The sequence below is a fragment of the Pristis pectinata genome, chromosome 5 (assembly GCF_009764475.1).
Source record: "Pristis pectinata isolate sPriPec2 chromosome 5, sPriPec2.1.pri, whole genome shotgun sequence".
NCBI lineage: Eukaryota > Metazoa > Chordata > Chondrichthyes > Rhinopristiformes > Pristidae > Pristis > Pristis pectinata.
The window spans coordinates 8,370,676-8,388,510 of record NC_067409.1 but is presented as its reverse complement, the minus strand read 5'-3'; the positions used below and the strand labels follow the sequence as shown (position 1 = coordinate 8,388,510).

Below are 17,835 nucleotides of genomic sequence, written 5' to 3'. Positions count from 1 at the left end.
CATGATAAGATTGCCATATGATTCAATGAGCCCTCAGTTAAACCTCACAGGGAAGAAGTTATTGAAGAACAAATCAGGGTACAATGCAAGCCTATTAATTTTGTTATCTTTAGCTACTTTGATAGTACTCATGACTTGCCAGACAGAACAATGTTGTTTATAAAATTGAATTTTACTGAGGGATCTCCTTAGGATTTACACGACCCAAGTTACAATGGATCAAGGTACCAGAACAGGATGGATCCAGGTATAATGCCCAGATTCATGTTCATCTTAGCCAGGGTATAGCTGGTATGCTGAATAGGACTGTGTTGAAGGTGAAGCAAAAGGAAATAAAATACTGTGATCTCTAATGCTAATTGCTATTCCATTGTGCTTACTGCAAAGTGGGTATATGCAGACAAAGTGGTACACGTTTACAAAAATGTACATACTTCTTCCTAACCCCTGAAATATTTTACTTCCATTAGGAATTTTCTGTGCGTGAACAGAGTAGCTTAGTCACTACTTAGGCAAATTTAGGAAATTTCGCTCAAGGTCAGGTGACAATTAAAAACAAGGTTGCAGGAACAGCATCTTCCACTTTTAGATATTAAGCAGTTCAATCATGTATAGCTCAAATAAATTAGTTATATTATTGCAATTGTAATAACTATCACCCTTATTAATCACAATAGTCCACATCAGTGAATTGTTTTGACACCACATCAGCTAGAAAGACATCACTTAAAAATTATGTCTTTCCCACCTTCACTGAAGTCACCACCTTGGATCATAAACTCTTTTACAATACGATGGAAAGTGGAGCCCTTATAGCAAAGCTGCTTTCGAGTTTTTTTTCCTAATCCTTTTTCACCTGCAAGAGATAAAATAATCATAGTACACTCGAAATAGAATACATACAAACAGGCTATAGCGAAGGACACCTGATCACACTAGTTTTCAAACTTTTTTTTGGGGTTGGTGGAATCCCTGAAAATGTAAACACCCCAGGACTCCCTGCAAATATAGTTTCTCTGCTGAGACCCTCTTGCAAGTACGATCATATTCCCAGAGTTCTCTCAAACTACTGGGGCACTTACCTGCAAGTACTGACATACTCAGGGGATCCCTTGTCTCAGCTTCCAGAAGATACTGTTGACTACACAATGGAAGAATGTGCGATATGACTGCAGGAATTATTTTTAAAAATTACTTTACAGTACTGTTTACAATTGCAGAACTTATATACTATTAAATCAAAATTGGAGCTCTTGGGTCCAGATAGACAGAATTCTGACGACCTCACAGCCTCATCCAACAGACATGCCAGAGTGCGGGGATCCCAGTTTGAAAACCAGTGACTTACAGTGGCTGGGAAAGGAGAAGAAGAAAACAGTTGCTCTTCAATGCAAGCATTTATCAATTAATTATAATAAAACAAATAAAGAGAATTAATCAAAATCAAAACATACCACTGCTAACGCCCACTACCACACTTTTGCTAAGCTAAAATAGCCAAATGATTTCTTCAAAAGCCTTGTTTGTAAATCCTTCCTAACAATGTAAGCTCTTCCAACCATACTCTCCTTAAACTCTGGCCACTTGTGCCCTGCACCTTTCTCCCACTCGACAATCATGATCGACAGCTTGGATGATATTCCTTTCTTTCTGCCCCTCACCTTGGTCTCCATTCCCTCCCATGACTCAGGACTCAGTCCTCACAAACGATCTGTAAAGTGTAATGAGATGCTATGAATAAGAACACAGCACAAGAAAATAGGAGTATATCACTAGCTCCTCAAACCTGACCACAACTCATAGGTGATCTGCCCTAGTCCTCATCTCTTCTGTGCCAGTTCCTCATAGTCTTCAATTCTCTCATCTTTCAAAATATATCTACTTCCTCTTGAAATACTTCCAATGACCTAGCCTCCACAATCCTCCGGGGTAGAGAACTGTAGAGATTCATCATCCTCTGCCAGAAGCTCCTACGTTTAAAATGACCATCCCCTAATCTTGTAGGTATGTCCCCTTGTTCGAGATTCTCCCATCAGTAGAAACAGCATGACATCTACCCTGTCAGGCCCCATGAGGATCTTATGTGTTTCAATAAGATCATCCTCTCGTTTTTCTAAACTCTAAAAAAGCTACTCACATAGAATGTGTGTTAAAATGAGGTATTGTGTGGGTCAAAGCAAAGAGCTGAAACTGCACTGCACAGAGAAAACTTTGCACAACTTTTATATGCCAATGAAAATCCAAAAACTGAGGTTGCTGGAAGTCCAAAATAAAAAATAGAAAATGCAGAAAAAAAACAGAAAATACTCAGCAGGTCAAGCAGCATCTGTGGAAAGAGAAATAAAGTTTCACGTCCAAGACGTTCAGGTCCATTTCAGGTTTTATGAAGGGTCTTAGATCTGAAATGTTCACTCGGTTTCTCTTTCCACAAGTTTTGTCATGTGACACGAACGGGTGGAAGCACTTCACATTTCTGAACTGACAAGAGGTCTAAGAACAAATAATCCATGGATGGAGAAAAGGAGTTTAGTGTGCAATTCCTGTAGGTTAATAAAATGTGGGAGTAAAACATATCAAGATTATAATCTCAAAGAAAATGGAAGAATTGGGAATACAAAGGAGGCAATGTGAGGTGGTGAAGGTGAAGTACGGTATGCTTGCCTTCACTGTTCGGGGCACTGAGTACATCATGTACAGGACTTTGGCAAGTCTGCACTTAAAGCATTGTGTGCAGTTCTGGTCACCATGTTAAAGGAAGGACATGATTAAGTCAGACGGGTACATGGATAGGAAAGGTTTAGAAGAATATGGGCCAAATGCAGGTAAACGGGACTAGCTCAGGTAGGCACATTGATTGGCATGGATGAGTTGGATGGGAAGGCCTGTTTCTGTGCTATACGATTCTATGACTCGCCAAGGCAAAGAAGCTATCAACATCCTTCAGGAAATCTAAATGTACTCTATATGAAAGAAAAAGAAAGATTTTCCTTTCATAAAGCCACTTGACTATATTTTTATTTTCTAAATATGCTGCATGCACTACTTACTTACAGTAATAATGTCTAGCATTTTCCCATTGATAGATATCAGGTTAAATGGCCAATTGATTCCTGCTTTCTTGAACAGTGGCAGTTTTCCAATCCCTAAGACCTTTACATAATCTACGGAATTTTGGAAGATCTCAACCATTGCATCCACTATCACAGTAGCTACTTCTTTAAAGACCCTTGGACGCAAGCCATCAGATCTAGGGGACTTGTCAGTCTTTTGTCCCATTAAATTGCCTAGATCTTTTTTTTCTTGAATGGTTCCATGTGTCATCTGCTTTATGTCTTAATCAGGAACTTTCTGACTGGTTCAATGTAAGCATGTGTCCTATTTTACGGATCAGGTCAACATAACCCATGGGTTGTGTCTAGTACCAATGATCATTATAATTTGTTTTCCTAATAACAAAACAAGTTCTATCATAGTGTAGCCCATTATGTTCATTTTTATTGTTGTTAAAGGGGTTGATAATGATTTTGAAAACAAACTTTACACAGAAATGAATATCGTGGTGTTTCCTTATTCATTCTATTCATTTCTTCCCGTTTCCCCCAATGCATTTCCAGAGCTGGTCCCAAGCATTGTAGTCACATGCGACTTGGCTACGGTGATAACCTGCTGTCCATAACTTGAGAATGGCAGTAAAGGAACAACCCAACAAATTAACATAACTTCTGAATCTACAGTAGCAGGGATGCTTCCAGTACAGTACCCAACAGAAAAAGTGTTGCATACAAATTAAACTTGCAACTTAAATGGAACAATGAACATCAGAATTGTAAAATCAATTCAGGAGAGTGGGTTGAACATTATCTGAAAAATACCAAATGATCTAGGTATCGGGGACTTCTGATACAATGCAACTGCAAGTAAATGTTGCTAAAAAGTATCACTTCAATGTCTACTACTTAATATTAAAAAGACTGAAATGGCAATCAAACACCTCTTACAACAGAAAGCCAACAGCTTCAGAGAGGATGCAAATGAACCATTAGGTCTCTTGAGCTACCCTCAAAGATGTCATTTCCTAAGTGCTAATCTATACTAGGGCAGCAATTACTGTGTGGAGGAAAAAGTAAAATGGTAGCAGAGATACCAACTCCTGTTAAGAAAAGCGTGCCTCCCATTGAGCCACAGTGATTATCAATGATGCTGGCGAACGAAGCTCATAAGCTACAGCATTTAGCTCCTGGCTGAAATCAACACGAACAAACAACAGTATAACTTCACTTTCCCTGGCTTCACTCTCTCTTCAAAAGTAGAGCAGAATCATCATTTAAAGAGAAAATGCTGAAAACATACATTAGTTGACAATACATTTAAAGGTAAACAAATTTAAAAGATTTTATTAAAACTGTTTGCAGACAGCATTTTCTGTTGTTATTTCTAAGTTAGTATGTTTTATAGTTTTCTGAACAACCCACTTTCAGGGCTGACAGCTATTCATCACTAATTGTTATCTAAATGAAACTTCATAACATACCTGTGCAGAGAAAGTGGAAATTCTTACAGGTCTTGGGGCAGACATCTGAAAATAATTCAAAGACAATGCGGCCCACTGAAACGAGAGAGGCAAAAAAAAACAATGGTCATCTCACGGGCTTTGGGGGCAAAATACATCAATGTATGCAGCCCGAGCTGATCTATGGTTAGCAGGAGCATAGGTAACATATCAATCAATGAGAACTACCCCAGCAGATATCTTGTTTTGTCAAATTAGCATAACAACATTTCTTCCAAAGGACACTACTTTCACAGTTTTAACCCAATCAAAATCTGCCATCTCCTTTATCTTCTCAATTAATGCAACAGCATACATATATAATTTAAAAACAAAAACTTGCATTTAAAATAGAAATTTGGATGGATTAATACAGTAACAGTACAAGATGTCTGCACCGACTTAATATTCAGTAATGAGGTATTCAGAACTGGGTCTTGCTCAGTTCAGCATAAAGGGACTAACAGACAATGGACTGAACTGGTGCACAGAGAAGCAGGAAGCTGCAGCACAAGGACTCCTGGTTGATGCACAAAACTCTCACTGAACCAAGCTCTAAAAATAGTCCTGTGGTGCCTTTGTACTGCAGTTAAATCAGCAGCCTCCCGCAGAATATCAGAATAGCTAAATCGTAAGAGACTTGAGACTGTAACATGTCCAGTCAGCCAATTTCCAAGGCAAGATAAACTGATCCTTTACCATTTTGCTCATTAAAATATTTAATTGCATATCCATTGTGATTAGTCAGCACTATGAGAGAAATTCATTATAGGAGATTAAAGTCTGCGGTAACTGGCAACCTATAAATCCCGATCTTGCCATAGGTGCATGTTTTCACATGACAGCACATTTGTATTACATAAAAAACTGTATTAGTAAGGTGCTGTATATCATTAGCAGTAAACATTTTTCTCCATCTATTTCTTGGTAATTAAGTTCAAGTAAACTCACAAAGATCACCACAATTTGATTCTTTTGAATTCAAATGACTGTGCATCAACTGCTCAGAGCATCTTGGATAAACTGCAGCCATAATTCCGGAGAACAAGTAGGGAATACAATTGTAAACTACACAGCAGAATAAAAGGGACCGTCTTCAATATCAATGCGATTCACGGGATGGTTATAATTCTTCCAACTTCACAACCATTACTGACCAGTCAACCTCAGTGATTTAATCTACTTTGTCATTGTTATTCCAGAATCATTATTTTTCAGTGAAAATACATTTTAAACAAAAAGGGGGAAATTTTTTTTAATTGATCAAAGAATAAGGATGTTGCTTGGAATGGAGGGCTGTAGTTATATGGAGAGATTGGATAGAATGGGTTTACTCTCACTGGAACGTGGGAGGCTGAGGGGTGAACTTAGAGGTTTACAAAATTATAAAGGGCATAAATAGAGTTGTTTCCCAGGGCAGGGGAGTCTAGAACTAGAGGGTACGGGCTTAAGATGAGAGGAGAGAAAATTAATAAGATTTTCACACACAGAGTGGTGAATATCTGGAATGAAATGCCAGGAGGTGGTGGTGGAGGATACAATTACAATGCTTCAAAGGTGTTTGGACAGATACTTGATAGGAAAGATGTAGAGGGATGTAGGCCTGATGCAGGCAAATGGGTTTAGCGTAGATAGGAATCACAGTCAGCATGGACGAGGAGGGCCGAAAGGGCCCGTTTCTGTGCTTTTCCATTCCGTGATAAAAAAATTTACATAATAATTTCAACCACTGAGGTCATCAGATCATCCTAATACAATGCACAATGAATTAATTACTTTTTGGAAGCGTGATCAGTCATAGCCAAAGGTAACAGCCAGTTTAGTGGGTGTTACCAGTTCAGTTCCCACCATGTTGCTATTGAGATTTATAGCTTAATGACAATTAGTCTCAGCCAATTAGCCAGAAAAAGGTGAGGAAAATATAAGATGTTAGAAAGCTTTAGGAACCAAGTCCAAAATTACAAATTCTTCCCAAACGTACTACACTTGAGTTGTCTCATCTGAATTTACCAATATATAATACCCTAAAATATTATTTCTTAAAGAAATATTTCACTTGCATTCAAATAAATCCATAGTGCATCCTAGGACATTGTGGGAAGCCAGGGAAGAAATTGCTGGGGCCCAGGCAGAGATTTATGCATCTTCCTTAACCATGGGCAAGGTACCAGAAGACTGGAGGGTGACCAGTGCTGTGCCTTTATTTAAGAAGAGCTGCAAGGACAAACCAGAAACTACAGGCTGGCGAGTCCAATATCAGTGGTGGGAAAGTTACTGGAGGGGATTCTGAAAGAAAGGATCTCGCTGTAGTAGGAAAGGCAAGGACTGATTAGGGGTAATCAGAATAGCTTTGTACATGGAAAATTGTGTCTCATGAATTTGAGTGAGCTTTATTGAAGAGGTGACCAAGAAGATTGACAAGGCCAGGGTGGCAGACATTGTCTACATGTACTTTAGCAAGGTTTCTGACAAGGTCCTGCATAGCAGGCTGGTTCGGAAGGTTAGATTACATAGATCCAGAGTGAGCTAACCACTTGGATACAAAATTGGCTTGGTGGAAGGAGTCAGAGGTGGTAGTGGAGGGTTGTTTTTCAGATTAGAAGCCTGTGAACTGTGGTGGTCCACAAGCATTATGGCTGGGTCCCCTGCTGTCTGTTATATACTGTACATTAACAACTTGGATGAGAATGAAGGTGGTATGATCAGCAAGTCTGCAGATAGTTTGTCTAAGCTTACAACAGTTAAGTGGGCAAAGGAATGTCAAATGGAATTTCACTCAGACAAGTGCGAAGTGATGCATTTTGGAAAGTTAAATTAGAGCAGGACATACACAGTGTATGGCAGGGCCCTAGGGAGTGTTGTAGAACAAAGAGAACTAGGGATACAAATATATAGCTCCCTGAAATCAGCGACAAAGATAGACAGGATGGTGAAGAAGGCATATGGCATGCTCACCTTCTTTGATTGGGGCACTGAGTACACGAGTTGAGAAGTCATGTTACATCTGTACAAGACATTGGTGAGACTGCATGTTGAGTATTGTGCGCAGTTCTGGTCACCATACTATAGGAAGGATATGATTAAGCTAAGGGAGGTGGTAGATGCAGGAACAATTACAATGCTTAAAAGACATCTGGACAGCTATAAGGAAGGTTTAGAGGGATACGGGCTAAAGACAGGCTAATAGTACTAGCTCAGGTAGGCACCTTAGTCGGCATGGACAAGTTGAAAGGGTTTGTTGCCTTGCTACTTAACTCTACGACTCTAAATCAATACTAGCCCACAATCTACCACAAAGTACTTTCTTCATCTTTTCTTGGGTCTATTATAAACTAAACGATGAAGTTTCATATTTACTTATTGACATTGGAGGCCATTCGAGTCGATGTCATTTCCTTAAGTCACATACTCTCCCTGTAATCTATTTGTATTAATCTTTAACATCATTTTATTGTATCTTGGCCTTGTAAATAAACTGTACCCAAAGAAAGAGCCTCAGTTCTGTCTTTATTCTGGATTATAGATCAAGGATCAGGCAGGAAGCCTCAAGTCCCACACCACCAGGTTCAAGAATAGCTACTTCCCTTCAACCAGCACAATCCTAATCACCTGAGTTTAGCAACACTATGACCACTTTGCACTAAAATGGACTTTTTTTTGTTCTAATTGTGTTCTTTCTTGTAAAAAAAATTGTGTTTAATTTATGATTTTCTTGTGAATGATGCTTGTATGATGCTCTGTGCCTGTGATACTGCTGCAGATAAGTTTTTCATTGCATCTGTGCACACATGTACTTGTGCAGATGACAATAAACTCGACTTTGACTTTTAACTTGAGGATTGGAAGCATGAAGTCAAACAGGGGAACCCATTCAATCACACAATGGCACACTGAATCACCTTATGGTGTCTAGCTATGGTTTACTCCTTTTCTGTTCGGTATTTTGTTACTTTATAGCTAGAGCGTGATTTTTGTTTGGTTTTAACCAATAAACACAATAAAATAATCTGCATTAGCTTACCTGGAATATCATTTTCATTTAATTTTAATCATAGAACCCCAAGTTATACAGATTTTATATTTTCATTCATTTTACTTTAAGAATGCAACACGACTTTCAAATTGTTCAGACTCCTGACCAATCCCATCTGCTTGGAGACTAGCTGGTCACTGGTGTGATGGGGGTGAAAAAAGGCTGGAAGAATGAAAGCAAGGTGGAAATCGGGCTACAAATAAAATAGTTTACAGGAAAGATTTTGTAAAGAAGTAACTAAGGACATTTCAAGTTTAAATAGTCCAATGGAAGATGCTTTGTCTTAATACCCTCAACACAATTTAAAATTCTCATTATGATTAAACCTTACAGATTTACTTCCATCTCTGTAACCTCTTCCAGTCCAATAAATGTAAGAGTACTGCATTCAATTCTGGCTTCTTCTGCATCTCCAATTTCCTTTGCCATTGACGAACCTGACAGAGGTGTACAAGATGATAAGAGGCATAGATCAAGTGGACAGCCAGAGACTTTTTCCCAGGGCCACAATGGCAAACGTGAGGGGCCATAATTTTAAAGGTGATTGGAGGGAAGTACAGGGTGGATATCAGAGGCAAGTTTGTGTTTTTTTTACACACAGTGGTGGGTGTATGGAACACGCTGCCAGGGGTACTGGTAGAGGCTGATACATTAGGGACATTTAAGAGACTCTTAGATAGGCACACAGATGATAGAAAAATGGAGGGGTGTATGGGAGGGAATGGTTAGATTGATCTTAGAGTAGGTTAAGAGGTCGGTACAACATCGTGGGCCTAAGGGTCAGTACTGTGCTGTAATGTTCTATGGTCTAACCTGTGGCCCATTACGTTTAAACAATCAAGCTAGGACCTCACGGAACTCTTGGTTAAAACAGTTACTTCAAAGTTGGAGTTTCAGACCCAGTTGGAAGTCTTCTGATGCACTTGATACTCACATTACAGCAGGGCCTGATGGATCCAAGATTTATAAATGAAAACCATGACATTTCAATTTTTTATTGTTAGAACAGAATGTGCTAAGTGTATGTTGATGTCACTGGGTACAATTAATGTTCTAAAAAACTAATGCATAATTTTCCTTTACATTAATTGCCCCCTTTAACTGCAATAGATTAAACCAAAAGTGAAAAATTCAAGCCCTATTGATGATTAAAACCTAATCCAGAACCAATAAGACAAAGAAATCAGAAGCTCATGCAATTTGCACACCCTGTATTCTTCTTTCCCAATCCCATAAGCAGAATGTATAATGAAACAATGTACATGGACCAGTTATGCACAAAAATCAAATTGCATCCCTCTAATTGGAACTATTCCCAGTCTCTCTATCACAACGGGTAACAAATCAAACAGTATGAATGAGCCATGGTTATGATTGCAACTGCAATACTTTGAGGGCACAGAAAATCTGAAGCAAGCCTGCAGAGGTTGCAATAACCTATGGTCTTGGAGCTTTTCTGTTTAAACACTAAACACTGGGTGACATTCTGGTTCAGGTTCACACACACTAGGTGAGATATCAGAGGGCAAATGACACATAGCAGGAATCAGCACCTCTCACAAATGAGAGTATTATCTCACCTATCCTACTCAGCAGCAAGTCAGAGTAAGAGAGACAGTTATTCAAGCTACCTCCCTACACAAGCTGTTAATAGAGAGGAGGCCTGCGGGCAGATTTCTGGCCTCTTTCTTGCCTGAAGGAAGATATGTGACAAAAGAAAATGGCAATAATACAGAAATAAATACTCCATCTCCTCAGGTTACAAGCCAAGAGGAAAATGCTCCAATGTGTTGGAAAACTTTCTACGCTTCCACACTCTGTGGTATAGCTATATATCTGACCCTCCTATTCCCTCCTGCAACTTCCAATAACCATACCCTGCTTCAACAAAGCACAATCTTCAGTGCCTTGTTTTTCCCACTAGAATTTAACAATCAGGCTGGTATACAAAACAACACTTGATTTGAACTGTTGTCTGCAGGGATATTATTAGTATCTAGTTGGTTTCCACCTTCTGCACTGCAACTACCCACCCCACCCATAACAATCTACTGTGATCTTCTAACTTATCCCGGTTTCCTAGGTAACTAGCATCCTCCATTAAAGAACTGTGGGATGGGGAGTGGGGTGGTGGAGAGAGAAGACACTCTTTTAGCATAATAATTCAAAATAAAAATAATTGGCTATGAAGTGCAATCCTTAAATTATTCATGAATTTTAAGATATACTTTTGTAGCTCATCTACTCAACAATCGCTTGAAGTTTTAGAGTTTTATTGGTCATTAAAATCAAACTTCACCTTTTTTGGAAATGTTTCCGAGCTTTCACACTTTGAATAGCTCTTGTTCTAATAAAAGCACTGCAAAGGAGCCATGAGTATGAATTCCCATAAATATACTTCAACAAGCATTAGACGTTTCCTGACCATAAAATATATCCGTGTAAATTAAAGCGTTGAGGTTGTGTTGGATCTTTCTCAATCTCCGTAAAACATTCCACTGTGAGTGAAAATTTAATTTTCAAACCAAAATAAAACATCTCAGCTATCGTGGTTACAAATTTCATCTTTCTCAATACAAAGCGCACGTTTAAAGTAAGAAAATAGCCCAAATGTTTACCAGACAAAACCTACAGGGGATATGAACCAGCTGACATCATTTAAGAGAGAGCTTTCAATGTATTTATTAAAAAGAGTGGAACATAGAAACAGTACAGAACAACTACAATGTAGAAAAGTACAGAACAAGCTCTTCAGCTCATCAAGTCTGTGATGATCTTCTTTCTTCCTCACAGGAACATGCTGGTCCTGAACTCTAACCAGATGGCCTTATGTCAGATGTGAATATACTCTCAAGCAGCACTCCCAATTTACTTTCTCCAGCTCCTGCCTAATACTGTAGCAATTAGCTCCCCCCTCCCCAACTCTAATTACCTGGTCAAGTTCATTCCCTAATACAAGGTCTAGTACAGGCCCATCCCTAACTGGACTATACATATTGTTTCAAACAGCCCTCCTGGATGCACCCAACAAATTCTGCACCATCTAAGCCCTGGCACTAAAGGAGTCACAGATTCTGCTCTAACTCCATCTACAAGTTTGCAGATGATACCACCGTTATAGGCCGTATCTCAAACAGCAATGTCGGAGTACAGGAAGGAGACAGGGAGCTTAGTGGAACTGTTGTGACCTTGCACCTTATTGCACTGCACTTTCTCTGTAGCTGTGACACTTTACTCTGTACTGTTATTGTTTTTACCTGTACTACCTCAATGCATTCTGTACTAACCCAATGTAACTGCACTGTGTAATGAATTGACCTGTACGATTGGTATGCAAGACAAGTTTTTCACTGTACCTTGGTACAAGTGACAATAATAAACCAATACTGGAGAAGTAAAATCACGCACTACAATAACCCTGTTTTTACAACTTTCTATGATCTGCCTGCTTATCTGTTCCTTTCGCTCCTGCTGGTTATTGGAAGGCCTATGGTGGCTGCACCATTCTTATTCCTGAGTTCTACCCACATGGCCTCGCTGGATGATCCCTCAAAGATGTCCTCCCTTGGTGCAGTCACGACATTCTCCCTAATCAGGAATGCAACTCCCTCATCTCTTTTGTGCCTCCCTCTGTCACATTGAAAACATCTGAGTCATGGAACATTGAGCTGCCAGTTGCCCTTCTCTCAACCAAGTTTCTCCAATGGCTGCAATATTGTAGCTCCATGTAATAATCTAGGCTCTGAGCTCATCTTCCTTACCTGTTATACTCTTAGTATTAAAATAAATAAATTTCAGAGCATCATTTCTGCTGTGTTCCTGGCCCTGTCCGTTTTTGCTATTAGACTTACATGACTTAACCTCTCCAGGACGAGGGACATTTCCAGACTAGTAGCCCAGGATGCAGCAGTGTGTTGAAGGGATTGGATACATCCAAGAAACCCTCTGTTACTATATTTCCAAGTTTTGAATCTTGTGTAAACTTTGAAGCACGCAACACCAAGTCTTTAATACATATCAATGGGGACAATATCCCCAGTACAGATCCTTGGAGAACCCTACTGTATGCATTAATACAGTTTGAAAAACAACTTTCCGTCAATAGATTTTTTTCTTTACTTCTTAGCCAATTTCACAATCATGCTACCATCGCTTCTTTAAATTTTATTGGTGTTAATTTTATTAACAAGTTCAGTATGTGATACTTCATCATGTATTTTATACACATTAACTGTATTGTCCTCATCAATCTTGCTGTTTCAAAGAACTGAATCAAATTCGTCAAACACAATTTGGTGTTTAATAAATCTATACTGGCTTTGAAGTACCCAATAAACCATGCAACTATTCATCCATTTACCATTTAAAATGTTTGCTATACTTTAGAACATGAGCTCTTGACTTACAAATTTATTTACTGATGAAACACAGCGCCACTCTCCACCAGAATGAAACACAAGTGTAATTTATTTTGGGTAACATTAAGAGTTCTGTAAGTTTCCTTACTACCAACATTAAGCTGGCATGTAGTTGATATTTTTTTAAAGCACGGGCTTTGATTTGAACTGCTTCAGGACTGACAGGAATGAAAAGTCAATTGGAGGAACTGGAAGATGGAGTTACAGAAAAGATGGACATTGATTTGTGTAAAATCAATATCCCAGAGAGTTTGAAAGCAGTGGTGGTCAGTGATGGCAGTTGTAAGGCGAGATATAATGAAAACGTGTCTTTCAGGAGATGGATGATCATGACCAAAGCCTAGGAGAGGAAACTGTTTACAATGTGGCAGGTCTACAGTACAGGGTCCAGGAATGGAAATGGTCAACATCTTATCCATGGGAATTGGATCAATGAACCTGATCAGTCCCATGGATAAGATACTGGTTCAGAACTAGAACAGGGAACAAACCCTAGAGAAACAAAGGACTGCAGATTCTGGAGTACCTATTGGCCTGGTTTGAGAAAGGATGTGGTGATGTTTTGTCGAACCTGTCACACATGTCAGATGGTAGGTAAACCAAATCAAAAACCCCCTGTGGCTCCGTTGAAGCCAATATAGAACAAAATACTAACTTTATTTTGACATAGGAAGTCTATTCGGTCCATGTCAGCATCCAGTAGAAAAATCCCATCAGTCTCATTACTTTTCTCCTTATTCCCGTGCTTCTGACTTATTTTCTCCTAACTTGCCCACCAACTACCCACCAATGTACAGGAGTGAATGAACCTATCAGCATTTCCGTGGAATATGGGAGGAAACCAGAGTGCCCGGGGGAAATCCACTTTGTCACAGGGGAACAGGCAAACTCTGCACAGACAGCACCCGAGGGCAGGATCAAACCAGGGCCTCTGGATTTGTGAGGCAAATTAGATGGCAGGTGGAATTTAATCCCAACAAGTACGAGGTGATGCGCTTAAAGAAGTCAAATGGTAAAGTTCAAAGGAAGATACGAGATTCTGCAGATGCTGGAGTCTGGAGCAACACACACAAAATGCTAGAGGAATGTTGGTGAACAAAGGGAGATTTGGGTTGGGAAGTCCTACACAGGTAAATAGAGGACAGGAGAAATATTGGCCCTTCTGTAAGGTCCTTATAGTACAGATATACAATATTTCCAAGCAGGAAAGGCAGTAATGTGCAAATACATGGATTATTTATGTACCCCATGTATGAAAAAGTCTATTTCTAAGGAACCTTAGCGGGGTGGAGGAACGACAAAACTGGCAGAGAAATACATTTTGAAGCCATGTGGCGTGTTTAGTTTGGGACCTGATATATTGAAGAAAGTTTTGCCACAATGGTCTGACTTTTGATTAGCTGAAATGATAGTATTCTCCATTTAATTTCTATCATATTTGAAAAGAAATTTTAATGAAAATACTTCACATATGCAGCAAAGAATCAGTAAGTGAATAAATTTCAAAGCACCAATTACTTGTGCAGTGATCATCATGGATCAAGCATTTTTAATTATTTATTCATTTTCCAGCAAGTGGGCGTCACTGGAATGGCAAGCATTTAGTGATTAGCAAGTGAGCCACCTTCTTGAAACACTGCAGTCCTTCTGCTGAAGGTACCCTCAGGTAGAGACTTCTAGGGATGAAACAGTAGAACAGCTACTTCCCCACTGCCATCAGGTTTTTGAACTGACCTGAAAATCCCTAACAGCATCTCAGACTACAGAGCAAGTAGAGAGAGAGAAATAGCACGTTTATGTTGATTTTGTTGCTTATTTTTGCACAGATGCATGTAATGTATAATTTATGTTAATTTAAGTTTGTTAACTTATATTTGCAATGTACAATGCTGCTGCTGCTGCTGCTGCAGAAAGCTAATTTTCAGCCTTTTTTTCTGGGGAGTAGTGAAGGTGACAGGCTTAGCTGGTGCTGTACTAATACCGTGGATTAGTAATGCAATCAATGCATTTTTGTAAGTGGTACAACAACTTAGCCAGTAATAGAGGAAGTGAATGCTGAGGGTGCTGGAAAGTGTCAAGCTTCAAGGGTTGTTGGAGCTGCACTCATCCAGGCAAGCAGAGGGTATTCCATCACGCCCCTAACTTCTACCTTGTACTCAGTGGAAAGGCTTTGCCTCAGGATACTCGGCCTCCGACCTGCTCCTGTAGCCACAATATTTATGTTCAGTTGCTGCACACCAGGGCATTGAGGGTGGGGACTCAACATTCAATAGCATTACTATTGCCAAGGGTAGATGATTGACCTCTCTCTTTTTGAAGATGGTTGTTATCTGGCATTGTGTGTTCAGATGTTACTCACCACTTATCAGACCATAGCTGAATGTTTGGTTGTGCTGCGTGCAAGTGTGGACTACATTTGTTGACATCTCCACTTCTGACCTTATGATGGAAGGAAGCTCATTGACAAAGCAGCTGAAGATGACTGGACCTAGGACAATGCTCTTTCGAACTTGTGAAGTGATGTTCTGGGACTGAGATAATTCACTTCCAACAACCACAGCTATCTTCCTTTGTGTGAGATATGACTCCAAATACTGGAGTGTTTTTTGCCTTTGACACCCATTGAGTTCAGTTTTATCAGGATACCTTTATGCCACACTCAGTTAAACACTGCCTTGACGTTAAGGGCAGTCACTCTCAACTCATCTCCTAAAATCAGCTCATGTTTGGACCAAGGCTGAGATGAGACCTGGAGTCGAGTGGTCCTGGGAAAACCACAGACTGGGCACTAATAAACAGATTATTCGTAAGAGCCACTTGACAAAACAATCCATTGCGTTTTTTGATGATTACTGACAGGTGGTAATTAGTAGGAAACGAAAACAAAAATACTGGAAAAACTAAGTCAGGCAACATCTATTGAAAGGGAAACTGTCAACATTTCAGGTCTGCAACCATTTGTTAGACCACAATTATCTGGATTGGATTTGTCCTGCTCTTGGAAGTAGGACATCCCCAGGCAATTTTCCACAAATCAGGCAGATGCCAGGTTGTACCTGTACTGGCGCAGCTTGACTACAGATGCAGCTGGTTCTGGAACAGATGTTCAGTGTTACAGCGGAGATATCACCCAGTCCTATACCTTTTGCTATATCCAGTGATTTCAGACATTGCCTGATGTCGTGAATGAAACTGGCTGAAAACTAGGGATCTTCTGAGGAAGCTGAAATGGATCATCCATTCGAATGGCTTAATATGGCTGTGAATGTTCAGTGCTACCATTCGAACTCGCATGCTGGGCTTTGCTGTGTTGAGGATAGGCATGGTCTTAAAGAGTCTCCTCCTCCCCTTAGCTGTTTAATTGTCTACTGTCATTCACAAGTAGATGTGGTAGGGCTGAAGAGCTTTGATGTGATCAGTTGTGAGATTTGCTTCCCTCTGCCAATTGGATGCTATTTAGCACAGACAGACCTGTGTTGTAACTTCAGTAGGCTGGCACCTCACTTTTAGATATGCTTGGTGCTGTACACAACATGTCCTTCTACCCTTGTCATTGAACCCCAGCTGATGATTGGTAGTAAAGGTGGAGCAAGTGATAGGTCATGTCACAAGGTTACCGATTGTGGTGGTGCATGACCTTGCTGCTATTTAGGAGCCTGTGCACCTCGCTGATCCAGTTTTGAGGTGCTAGATTTGTATTAAACCTATCCCATTCAGCATGCACGTTGTACCACACAACACAACAGAGAACAAGATAGGATTGGGTTTCCATTGGCTCTGACACATTCGACAGGCAAGCATTTACAATATATGCCTTCTTGTACAAAAGGATTTAGCATCCATTTGAAGAGTTCCTTTAATATCACAGAATGGATAATTTCAGTGCACAGACGTTTAATAAATAAAAACTAGAACTTCCATCAAATGCCTATATCAGATGTTTTCATTTTTTTTTGAATAGTATAACTGTGAGTACTGGACATGCCACAAAGCTTCCTGCATCCACTTTATAACAGAAGTTGAAAGATCAGCTTGTCCAAACACAGCCTGATCCACAAGACTGAGAACAAAGGATTTATTTTATTGATTTCTACAGGCCGTCATGAGATCATGTTTTTCTACTCATCCCCAGCGATTGATATTTGGAAAAGTTGCATTTAAAAAAAAACAATAAATTAATGTAAATTTCTTTCTACAGGGTTTGATAAAAGCACTTCACTGCCATGTACTTCATAACATGCAACAGATGTAGTCAAATAGGGAAATATATCAACAAATGTTGGCTGATGGACAAATAATAGCTAAGAGAACGTCTGTGCTTTTTCAAACACCGTCATGAGATAACTTTCTAAAGAAAAAGACTAAATTTTTAAAATCCGCAATAATTGCATTAGCTGATATTGGGCAGCTGATGTCCCCTCTCAGTTAATATGGTGGGTGTGCCCAAGAGAAGACTACAAAGTTCTGCTAAATCTTTAATAAATAGTTAAGCTAGCTAGAATATTGGGGGGGGGGGGGGGGCCGACTCTGGGAACCATAGAACACTACAACAGAAAACAGGCTATTCGGCCCCTCTAGTCTGTGCCAAAACTTTATTCCACTAGTCCTGTTGATTGCACCCAGTCCATAACCATCCAGACCTCTCCCGTCCATGTATCCATCCAATTTATTCTTAAAAGTTAAGAGTGAGCCCGCATTTACCACGTCAGATAGCAGCCCGTTCCACACTCCCACCACTCTCTGAGTGAAGAAGTTCCCCCTAATGTTCCTCCTAAACCTTTCCCCTTTCACTCTAAAGCCATGTCCTCTCGTACTTATCTCTCCTAATCGAGGGG

At 39.7% G+C, this 17,835-nt stretch overlaps 1 protein-coding gene across 8 annotated transcripts in view; it reads right to left on the bottom strand.

Moving 5' to 3' along the window:
* nktr (natural killer cell triggering receptor) overlaps positions 1-17,835 on the bottom strand; it is a 174,830-nt gene that overhangs the window by 86,447 nt on the left and 70,548 nt on the right. For 6 of the 8 annotated variants that reach the window (XM_052015714.1, XM_052015716.1, XM_052015718.1 and 3 more), the window contains 2 exons: positions 4,532-4,606; positions 749-856 (listed from right to left, as the gene is read on the bottom strand). In XM_052015714.1, the coding sequence (XP_051871674.1) occupies positions 749-856; positions 4,532-4,606 (183 nt within the window). Of the gene's footprint in view, positions 1-748; positions 857-4,531; positions 4,607-17,835 lie in introns of those variants that run through there. The other 2 variants (XM_052015723.1, XM_052015722.1) reach the window with 2 other exon arrangements.